This window comes from Littorina saxatilis, linkage group LG9 (genome assembly GCF_037325665.1).
Source record: "Littorina saxatilis isolate snail1 linkage group LG9, US_GU_Lsax_2.0, whole genome shotgun sequence".
In the NCBI taxonomy this organism is placed as follows: domain Eukaryota; kingdom Metazoa; phylum Mollusca; class Gastropoda; order Littorinimorpha; family Littorinidae; genus Littorina; species Littorina saxatilis.
This window is the reverse complement of record NC_090253.1, coordinates 27,781,778-27,793,440: the sequence shown is the minus strand read 5'-3', so window position 1 is coordinate 27,793,440 and position 11,663 is coordinate 27,781,778. Positions and strand designations below refer to the sequence as shown.

Below are 11,663 nucleotides of genomic sequence, written 5' to 3'. Positions count from 1 at the left end.
CTCTTCTTGAGTTTATATTCTGTGTGTCTGTTTGTCCTGTCGTGTGATTGCCATCCTGACAAATGACCTTCACACACGTATAACATCTAAGACACAGACACAGACAGTTAGAGTTAATGTGAAGCTAAGACCGCTCGGCTTTACACTATTTCAGTTTCACTCCGTTATGCATAAGCGGCGGACTATATACGGTCATTGTGAAAAATGCAGTACGTTCAGTTTCATTCTGTCAGTTCCACAGCTTGACTAAATGTAGTAATTTTGCCTTACGCGACTTGTTTAAGATCTGCTATTAGTATTGTTGTTTTTGAAATGTGTCTGGGGTGTTAGTGTGTGCAAGCGCGTGTGTTTATGCATCTGTCTGTCTGTCTGTCTGAGACTACGTGTTTGTTTGTGTGTGTGTGTGTGTGTGTGTGTGTATGGTGTAAAACAGAACTTCGGAGAGCCACAATTAGTTTTACTTGTTGCATTTGTGTGACTGTCCCCTTAGCTTGATTCTCACGATTTACAACAAAAAAGCGTTCTCTCTGTGTTACAACAGACAGATAACGGTTCTCTGTGGGCCGTTATGACGTCGAGACTATACAAACACCAAAACATCTGGCGATGTCCATCTCTACAGCTCCAATCAGTAGCATTTCAATCGTCTCATTCAGAACAGCAAGAGTTAGATTGTGTCTTGCCATCCTAGAGACGACGATGACAAAAACTGACTCAGTGATGCCTCTATATGACGCCATATCTTGTGTTTAATGATGTGACGTCATGTTTTCATTCTTCTGTCTTTTCGATTCTTTGTCTTCTTTACTTCTTTGTTTTAAAGCAAAGCCGTTTTCAAAACACGTGAACAGTTCTTTTCTACAAAAGATATGAGCAAGTTGTTCATAGTCTGTAAAGGCTTTATGCGTCCTATCGGAGGACCGGAAACAAAATTAGAGAAAGTGTCCTTTACACAAAATTGCGGGAAAGACACCAGGGACAGTATTTTTTTTACATCTTTTCATACGAATATATCTTTTGATCCCGTAAACAAATATTTCTTAAACTTGGCACACATGTAGTGGCACCATCCCGCGCTTATAAGCATACAAAGTTGCATGCATGTCACTTTTGTCTCTGGGGCAAAGCATGATTTCTTGCTGTTTTCCAGGATTGCGGTTGCTCTCTTTCACACGCTAAGTCAGCCGGACTGCGTTGAGGATTTAAACGAAATGTGTAGGCCCTCTTGGGTAAGACACAAAACAAACTTTCTAATGAAAAAAATTTCCGTTATCGTTCAGTTTAAGTCACCGTTTGGACTGTTGAAAGTGAATCATGCCGTCAAAATACGCCATTTTTGATGTGCTTGGAATATCGGTATCAAAGTTTGACAGTATAGGGGGAGGGACTCTGGTAGCACTAACAGTTGTTACATTGTTTACCAGTCTGTGGAACATAGCCCTGACAGGTTGTTCCTCTCGAGTTTTGATTTGCGGCATTATTCAGTGTGTGTGTGTGTGTGTGTGTGTGTGTGTGTGTGTGTGTGTGTGTGTGTGTGTGTGTGTGTGTGTTTTGTAACAGGAACAATGACTGGTAGGGCAAGAGGAAGAGCAAGGGGCCGCGTCCGAGAGGCAGCTGCCCAGAGGCCGGGTTCTGAGTCAGGGGTAAGAACTTTGATTCACTCTTTTCTGTTCATGTATTATTAAACATATTACGAATATCCCCCTTGAAGCTGAACACATTATTGTGATGAATGGTAGCCTACATCAAGGACATCTAGTCCGATATTCTCTGTATTAATTGGATTTTATCATGTCAGTGTGGGTGTGTTGTATCTGTCTGTCTCTGTGTGTCCGTTTTGCTATTGTACATTGCCGTGAGCTCTGGTGAGAAGGGGTGATCAATAAGTGATTGTTATTATGTGTGCAATGCCTTGAAAATCCACTTACTACAAACATATAAACTGATCATGGAAGGTACCTTTTTAGAACACTAGTCATTGCCAGGACTTGGTCTTTGGTGCATGTGCGTGTATTGAGCTGACAAGTTGGCTTTCTTTCTTTATTTGGTGTTTAACGTCGTTTTCAACCACGAAGGTTATATCGCGACGGACAAGTTGGCTTTATGGCATCTATTCTATGGTGCGGAATTGGCGTTGCTTGCTTGGTAAGTGGTGCTGTCAAGTTGGCTCTGTCTTGTTGACTTGAAATCTTCAGGTCACTGAGTGCAACCACTGTTCAGTATCACTTTGTCCGTTCTTGTCCCTTCTACCGTACTTTCCGGGTTACAAGGCGCTACAGCGCATAAGGCGCACCCCCTTCTTTTTAAACAAAATTGTAATCCAGTCACCCATTGGGCGCAGGGGGCCGATAGGGCGCACCAAAATTAAAAAAGTATACCGGTAACAAACGGTCGAAGAATGAAAATAAGCCGCACATCAAAGGAAGAATACAGAGTGGAAATATGTGTGCTCTGTGTGTACTTGTGTTTTCCTACTTTGTTACCCCCCCCCCCCCCCCCCATAGATCTGCCAAGGCTACATGTGACAAGAGCATCGTTCTGCTTTTACCCTTCTTCATAATGTACAGGTTTTTTTTATCGGGTAATTTTTTCACCCACATTGGTGTCTTGTCTGTAATTTAAAACAATTCCATAAACAAATTCTCCGTCTGCACAGGAAGTAGCCAAGGTCAAGACTTGGATGTGTTTTTAAAGTGGGAGGATGGCTTGTCTCATGCAAGAGCCTAGACAGATAAAAGGGGGGTTTACACTGAAAGGAAAGCGTTTTGACATTGAATACTGAGTTGTAACAACGCCTTTGTATGACCTCAGGCTCCAGCACAGCCACCGCCGGCAGCAGCTGGGCCCCCACCAGGGGCGTCAGCACCGCCGCCATCACAGCAGCAAGTACCTGCACCGCAGGGGGCAGCTCCCCCACAAGAGGGGGCCGGGCCAGTTGGAGGCAGTGGTCGAGCCAGCTACCGAGGGTCAGGAAAGCCTCAGCGACCAGGCAATGGTGGTGCTGGCGATGAACCACCGACGGCAGAGATGGCCGCCATGGGTGTGGATCAGGATAGAGGCCCCCGGCGTTGGCGGTCTGAGTATGACAATGGCACCTACAGGCCTGATCATGTCACTACCAAGATGGGTAAGAGTCTTTTTTGTCCACTTGGTCTTCTGCCTTTCCCTGCTAGATAAGTTATGCTCCTCTTTGTGTATGTGTTGGGAGATTTTTGGCTATGGAGGAACGATAGAAGTTGTCGTGATGTGTGGTCAGGCGGTCGTAGAATACACGCTGTTGTTGAAAAGAAGATCTACACTCAACAGGAGATGAAGCTTTGCAATCTTAAGATGGCAGGTGGGGGAATAAGCAGCAAAGCCATTTTTCATCTGTGTATTGCATACAAATGTATTGTTTTCCAGACTACGTCAGTTTTGCATTCTTGATGATCGCCCTTGAAGCATGGTAAAGTGGTACATGTATTACCTAAAAGTAGCAAGAAAAGATCCCCACAATCAGTCAAAAAAATGCGTATATAGTGACAGGGTTGTATATTTATTTTGATATAAGAAAACAGTCGAATGCAGTACAAAATGGTACAACTGATTGGTTAAAGATTTCTTTGTGTGTGAGTGAGTGTGCTCAGGGGCGGATCACATCAATTTTAGGGTAGGGGGGGGGGGGGGGTCCAAATTTTTTTTAGGGACAATTTGACGACGTGAGAAGCGTTTAGTTGAGGGCGCAAAGCGTTCGAACCTCTTCGGGGGCTCCGGAAAGTGTTGATAAAAACATGGAAAATGGAACAATCTGGTGCACTCTGAGCAAAAAAACTTGATCGATCTGGTGCAACCTCAGCAACCAAATTACCCAACTACTTTCCAAAACCGTATTTTAGAAGACAAAGGCCGGCTTCTATGGGGGATTCGGGGGCAAACCCCCGGGGAAAATTTTTTTGAAAATCAAGGACAATGGAGCAATCTGGTGCAATCTGACCCATCAGTTTTTCTTTATTCTCAATTTGTTAGGCCGGCGGGGGGGAGGGGGGGGTCCGGAAACACCCCCTGGATCCGCCCCTGGTGCTTTAAAATAAAAATGGAAAAACGTAAACTACCAGAAGTTTCTCATTCAAGCAAATTCTGGAAGTGAAGGTTTTGTTGTGGATTTGGGCACGCTTTGTCTGTAGAATGTGTTCCCACGGTAGTATTTTTTCTTTGCTTTGCAGGCACAGCTGGTACGGAAATAATGTTGAAAGGAAACTTCTTCAAGCTGAACTACGCTCGGGACTGGAGACTGTACCAATACCATGTTGACTACTTGCCACCTGTCGAAAACAAAAAAATCAGAGGAGCACTACTTGCAAGCCACTCTGAAGTGCTGGGGGATGTGCGTGCCTTTGACGGAATGATTCTATATCTTCCGCACAAGCTACCGGACAAGGTGTGTGTATTTAAAAAAAATCATTGCATGGTGAATTTGGGGTCCAGGCTCTTTGTGTGTGTGTGTGTGTGTGTGTGTGTGTGTGTGTGTGTGTGTGTGTGTGTGTGTGTGTGTGTGTGTGTGTGTGTGTGTGTCATTGTTGCATTCCGTTTTGCATTATTGAATGTTTTAGTTTAGTGCTGTCGGTAAGCAAACACAAACTGCTATCGATTGTTTCAGGGCATGCTTGATCGTCAGCCGTTTAAAATGGTAGCTGATGTGGTTGTGGTTGAGCGGGATGGTCTGCAAACTGGCATCAGTGTTGTGTGTCGTTGACAGTTAGATGGGGCAATTGGTGGGCTACATGGTGATGTTTAGAATTTGTTTTGCAAATTCTTCACATTTCTTGTCATTCTGACATCGTCATTGTCTGTTTCCCTGCCAAAGGTAACAGAGTTGAACTCGTGGCGGAGGCATGACAATGCTGTGATCAAGATCAAGATCGCGCTGACCTGTGAAGTACCTCCTGGCACTACACAGACGTTGCAGGTGATGAACATCATCTGGAGGCGGTAGGTTTTCCTTTTAGCCCGTCTTCTCTCTCCTAAAGATAAGCTTCACAAGTTGTAAGATAACTAGTTTTTGTTAAATACCAAATGATTTGACGATTATGCAATGGTGAAAAGGTTTGTGTCTTTTGCGAGAAGAGTAGATTCTTGGTTAAATGACTGTGCTGTTCCTTTTTATGGTCCTCCTTTCCGTCTTGTCCTTTGTTTTTCCTCTTGTTTCTTCTCATCTGCACTAAGTCGTGATTTTTAATTCATGAACAAAATTGTTCCCAAAGAATTCACTTTTGCGTTGTACTTTTCTTTCACTTTCAGTGTACTGGGGCTCATGGGGATGAGCCAAATTAGCAGGCACTATTTCAATCTGAACAACTCCATCAAAGTAGAGAAGCACTTGTAAGTAGTCTGTTAAGAGAAACACAGTTTCAACAGTATTTATTTATATCTCATACTCTTACTATGTGTAAGGAAGTGCATGCATGCTGAATGATAAAAGATTTAGTTTTTTCATGATTCCTAATGCAGTAATAGAATTGAGAATAGGTGAGGCATTTTTATAATAAGTGTCACTTTTGTCTGGAACTTAATCGAGTGTGTGTTTGCTAAAATCTGCATATTTTCTATTTCTGACCTTAATTCTTTTTTATTTGGAAATTGTGAATGTCTGTTTTGCTAAATTGTGCAGATTTTCTATCACTGTACTTACTTAATGTTTATTTAAAAAGTGTGAACGTCCGTTTTTCCCCACGTGTACATCTGTGGATACTCTTTTATTGAGCTGTACTTCAGAGCTGGCAAGAGATAAACCATAATTTGTTTTTCCGTTATTAGCCTGGAGGTGATCCCTGGTTTCCAGACTTCCATTCTGCAGTACGAGCACGACGTTCTGCTGGAGATCGACATTGCTCACAAGATTCTGCGCATGGAGACTGTGCTGGACGTCATGAACAAGATCTGGCGCCACAACAAGCAGAACTTTCACGCACTTGCTACCAGAGAGGTTGTCGGCACCATCGTCATGACGCTGTACGTGATTTTGTTTAGTTTTGTGTGTGTGTGTGAAGGAGTCGTCAAACTCATTGAATTGACAGTGTCGTTACAATTGATGGGGGGAAATTGGCTAAACATTGATTTTTGGTATTGATTCATAACTCTAATGGCAAAAAGCGGTTTTAAGTGGAGAGATGAGAACATATTGGTTGATCGTTTTGATTTGAAAAGCTACCGATGTACCATTAGTAAGGCAGATGGGGTCTATGTCGACCAAAAGAGTGGGATTCCCTGTAGGTGGACTTCCTGTAAGGGGGATTCCTGTAAGCGTTTCGCCGATCTCGCTGAAAGTCACGTGATGCGGCTTAGCGACATCGGTAGAATTTGATGTTTTTCGAGTTTCTTTCTTTATTTGGTGTTTAACGTCGTTTTCAACCACGAAGGTTATATCGCGACGAGTTTTTCGAGTTGTTAGTTTTTGTATTTCTTAAAAAATTTGAGTATGGGTTGCAATTTTGATTTGAGAAAAGTTTTATAGGCCTATCGATAACTGAATGAAAGAAAACACAGCTGAAATAAATTACTCGTAATAACGAGATACTGCACGCGAATTTAGGAATTCTAACAGAGTTTCCTGTGGAACCGCAATTGTGGAAGGAGAAGTAACGCTAAGGTAACTCAAATCGGTTTACGGCAGTCACGCGCTTGGCACACGAGATCGAGCGGTATCCTACTTCCTTACAGGAACTCCACATTGTGGGATTCCCTGACCCTACAGGAAGTCCACCTACAGGGAATCTCACTCTTTTGGTCGACATAGACCCCATCAGCATTAGTAAGTGAAATACATTTTTATCTCATGAAGTACATGTACAGGGATGTAAAAAGAGATGGTCTGGTTTGGAATTAAAAACAAAAAACAAACAAACAAAAACAACAACAGGAGATTCCATTGTCTTAAAGTGGCATCCATTAAGTGTGTGTTCTTCTTCTTTGATCATGGGATGAAACTCCCACGTTCACTCATGGTTTTGCACGAGTGGGTTTTTACGTGTATGGGCGGCCGTTTTTACCCCGCCATTCGGGCAGCCATACGCCGCTTTCGGGAGAAAGAATGGGTTCATGTCTGGCTATGTTCTTGTACAGCACCTTTTCTTCTTTATTCAAATGTTTCAATCCTTGTACAGTATTCTTTTCCTTGTGTTGAACGGTGCATGTTGTTTAGCTGCTGTAAAGCATGTGCAAACTGTTGTGTAGGTACAACAACAAGACCTACAGAGTGGATGACATTGACTGGAAGAAGAATCCCTCAGACACCTTTGACATGCGTGATGGGGCCCCCAAGTCTTATGTGGACTACTACCATCAGGTGAGACAGATGTGTTGCATGAAAAGGTTTTAGGGGTTGGTTGGGTTTATAACACTCATTGTGACATTTTGACCAGTTCGTTACACAAAAGCCATAGGGCGTGCACACTACCTGCCTGCAAAAAAAGCCTATAATAATAATAAATGAGCATTTATATAGCGCAACATCATAACTTTACAATTATGCTCTTTGCGTTTGACACGTTTAAAATTAAAACACAGTTATACAAGCATTTACATTTACATTCAGTCAGCAACGCTTAATTAAAAGCATACACCATCAAACATACATTACAAAAGATTCTTCCACTAACTAAATAATAAAAACATGAATAAAATAGGTAGTGAAAACAAGGAAATACCAGCTGAATACCCTTAATCAAACAGAACATGTTATCAACAATACTGAAAAACAGCCCTAGATGTTTATACAGTATACATTATCACATTATCACTAAAACAACAAATACACTACATGTAGCCTACTGCAAATAATTATTTTTTTTATGTAATATTTAATCCAGCTCGTGTGAAAAAAGATATTGCTTAGTTTGATATGTTCTTGCCGTGAAACTAGACATGTTTTCAAACATGTGATAGCTCAGTGAGACAAAATACAGTCTGCTGCAGCTTGTGCTTAGTCTGCTGTGCTGATGACTGAGAAATTAGACCAGGCTTTGCTTTGCCACTTCAGTATAGAACACACTTGAAAGGTTCCTTCTTTTATTACCAAGGCATGTTGAACTGTAGCTGAGAGTATCTAAGATGACACGGCGATCCTGATCAGTTCAGTTTGGGGATGTGCTGTAATGTTATTTGTGTCCCTAGCAACACGACAAAGTCATCAGGGATTTGACCCAGCCCCTGCTCGTCAGCAAGCCCAAGAAGCGCGACATTCGTCGAGGACAGGTGGGAATGATCTACCTGCTTCCCGAGCTGTGCACGATCACAGGTGAACTTGGAAGGCCCTGACATCTGAGTTATCACAGAATTTATTTGAAGACTATATGTGTGGTTGTGGAAGGTAGCAGTTATGCTTGTTTGGAGTTTAGATGTTGCTTGATACCTACATAGTCTGGATGTGTGTGGGCTGACACTTGCATACACAGTCGTTAAAAGTAGATTCAAAGAAATGTTAGGAATTTGAAACTTAATTGTCTAGGGCCTACATTGGATTGAAATGTACAGGTTTTATTAGCCTGTAGGGTACACTGTTTGCTGCATGTCATTACATTGCATGGCCAATTTTGTGTGTGACGGTGTACTTACATACAGATTGAAAGGCTAGAGAGTCACCCCGAAAGCAGTGTGTGGCTGCATGAATTGCGGGGTAATAACGGTATTACAGCAGTCCCTACAATGTACGGCCCCCGGCGTGAGCGGCCACCTGACATGTACGGACACATTTGCTCGGCACGGAGTGTTTTCCTTCTATATTTGCCCCCCCTTAAACGGACACCTGCAAAACGTGTCACGGACACTAATTTTCGGTTCCAACAGCAGGTCATACCTGCAAAGTACGGACAGACCATCGTCAAATTTTCACCACACCAAAATCGATAACAGAGCAGTCCGGCTCTTGGTACAAAGGTCACAGCGGCAAAGACGTGATAACAGTCTCTGTTAACTTGGGTGCACGTGTACCCATCAGGAGGGGGTTAATTTGGGTCAGGAGTTGAGTACACGCACTTTCTTGGTTTCAAATGCGAAGATGCCAACATGAAACTGCACTATGCTCTTTATTCTTGTCTGTTGGACGTAAGCAACAGAAGCCACAGTCGATGAAGGCCCTCCGAGAAAGAGAGTGAAAAATCGGCCACCGTTCTCAGCATCGCGTGTCAGTGTGTAACCTCTTGTTTCCCCGCAGCCTTGACCAGTGAGTCGGTTACCTAATATGTGAACCCTTCAGTTGTGTTACTTTGTCAAACAGTCAACTGGTTTTGCTCTGAATGAACAGTGCAGCTGGCCTCAATTAGCCGGTGACACCTCTCTGGCCACAGCGTGACGGCAGTCTGGGGGGAGGGAGAGAGAGAGGGGGGAGGGTGATCATAATTAGTTTTAACGTCCTCTTAGAACCAATTGGCCTATCTTGGGACAGCCTGGGTAGAGTTGATATGCTTTATGGGGGGACAGGACACTGGACAGACATGCAAACAGAGAACACATATGATCGTGTTATAGATCTGGAAGTCTGTTGTTGCGATATTTCAAAATGGGGATGGAGTAAAGATTTTGTTGGGGTTGTTGCCATAGTGTACGCGAAATATAGTTGGAGTGGAGCGGTTTTGTAGGCTTATTTGTTTTTTATTTATGTAAAATATTTTTCAGACTTTTGGATAATGCCAAAATAATGTAATAAAGAACTGGCTGAATAAGTAAATAAATACTAACTAGAAGCATAAACAGAATTATTAGCCAAATAACTTGCTAAAATAATATATCAGAATGGGGAACTTAAGTTCAGGTAGGAGGGCTGTGTATGTGATTTAGCCTTGTTTGAATAGAGCTATATAAGAGAGGGGGAGGGAGAGAGAGAGGGGTGGGGGGTAGTTAGCTAAACTCAGTGGGGTGTCCGGTGTCACTGCATGTCAGCAGGAAGAGCATTGGAGAGAAATAGAGAGGTGTACTCTTCCAAACAATTTCCAAGGATCAGTTGTCAGGGCTTAGGGTTGTCAGTGAGGGAGAGTGAGAGCGGTGTTGTGTTCAGTGTATTTCCAACTGAAGAGTGAAAAGTCACTGCCACAAGATCGGCATGCAGTCAATAAAGCCAGGCAAGAAGAATGATTATGACAAGTAGTACCCGCTCTATCTGCTGGTTTTTATTCAAACTGGTTTTCAACGCTTATTCTCACAAAGCATCTGCACACCTGCCTCTGTGCTGTGTTTGTGTGGCTGCTTTCGTATGATGTCAGTGCATGGTGAGTGCCTTGAGGATTTATTTTATCTCTTCTTTTCAACACCATTCTCTCTATCTGTATCTGTAAGTTACGCTGCACTTGTGGGACAAGTCATCCAGATGTCTGGCATTGATGCAGCGGAGTGGGGGTGCGCAGCTGATTCTTTATCGTCGTCTGGCTACTGCCAGCGCCGACTTGAAGCTCTCGGTCGATGCCGAGGTTACAATTACTTCATCTAATTGGTTCCAGGCCACTACAGTCTTTGGAAAAAAACCGAATGTCTGTATTGCTCAGTGTTACAGCGTGGCACGGTGAAGCATCTGCTATTGTTCCTGATGTAGTTGTCTACTGGGTTTGAGGTGCTATAGTCTCTGGAAGATTGACGTGGACGAATGAGGCGTCCTGGTTTTTGAGGGATCAGGAACTTGTCAGGCGGGATTGCCGGCTCCAGCCCCTCAACCACTTTGTAGAAGGAGGTTAGACGCAGGTGTTCGCGACGTTCCTGGAGGGTTGGTAGTTGAAGCTTGTGTAGGAGCCCAGTGACGAAGCCAGGAGTCGTGGTTCTGTAGTCACCAGAGATGAAGCGGGATGCGTTCCGCTGTATGCGCTCCAATCTCTCGACGTCCTGCTTAAGGTATGGGTCCCAGATGGTGGCACCGTACTCCAGAAGAGGGCGGATGAGGGCAAGGTAGGCGTTGTGCCTGCAGTTTGATGGGCAGTGGCGCAGGTTGCGGCGGAGGAATCCGAGGGTGCTGTTTGCTTTCTTAGAGATGTAGTTGATGTGGGTGGACCATTTCAGGTCGTTAGAGAACTGAATGCCAAGGTAGGGGTTCGTGGGTACACTCTTGAGGATGGTGCTGTCTAGGGAGTAGAGGTAGGAGGAAGGGGTTTTCCGTGCTAGGGTCATGACGTAGCATTTTGTAGCGTTGAAGCGCATGCCCCATCTCTCTGCTCAGGATTCAAGGCTCTTCAGGTCTTCCTGGAGGGCGATGTGGTCGCTGATGTCAACGATCTCCCTGTAGAGGAGGCAGTCATCTGCGAAGAGGCGCACTTGGGACTTGACTGCATCCGGGAGGTCGTTGATGTGGCAAAGGAAGAGAAGAGGCCCTAACACGGTGCCTTGCGGGACTCCAGAGTCGACAGTGGTTGGGGCGGAGGTCGAGCCTTCCACAACTACCTGCATGGTTCGTTGGGTGAGGAAGGTCTGGAGCCAGGCGAGGATGGAGCCGGAGATTCCGTAGCTGTTGAGTTTGTAGAGGAGACGATCGTGGGGTACCGTATCGAAGGCTTTGGAAAAATCCAAGATGGCCATGTCGACTTGGCATCCCCGGTCGTATGAGGATAGCAGGTCTTCTGTTGTTGTCAGGAGCTGGGTCTCTGTGGAATAGCCGGATCGGAAGCCATGATTTAGATTTGTCAGAATGTTGTTGGCTTCAAGGTGGGATA

At 44.1% G+C, this 11,663-nt stretch overlaps 1 protein-coding gene across 1 annotated transcript in view; it reads left to right on the top strand.

Moving 5' to 3' along the window:
* Positions 1-1,562: 1,562 nt before the first annotated feature.
* Positions 1,563-11,663, top strand: part of LOC138975762 (piwi-like protein 1) — a 26,399-nt gene continuing 16,298 nt past the window's right edge. The window contains exons 1-8 of the mRNA XM_070348513.1: positions 1,563-1,643; positions 2,812-3,127; positions 4,203-4,417; positions 4,844-4,968; positions 5,278-5,358; positions 5,794-5,988; positions 7,210-7,321; positions 8,149-8,272. Coding sequence (XP_070204614.1) covers positions 1,566-1,643; positions 2,812-3,127; positions 4,203-4,417; positions 4,844-4,968; positions 5,278-5,358; positions 5,794-5,988; positions 7,210-7,321; positions 8,149-8,272 — 1,246 coding nt within the window. The 5' untranslated portion in view covers positions 1,563-1,565. The remainder of the gene's footprint in view (positions 1,644-2,811; positions 3,128-4,202; positions 4,418-4,843; positions 4,969-5,277; positions 5,359-5,793; positions 5,989-7,209; positions 7,322-8,148; positions 8,273-11,663) is intronic.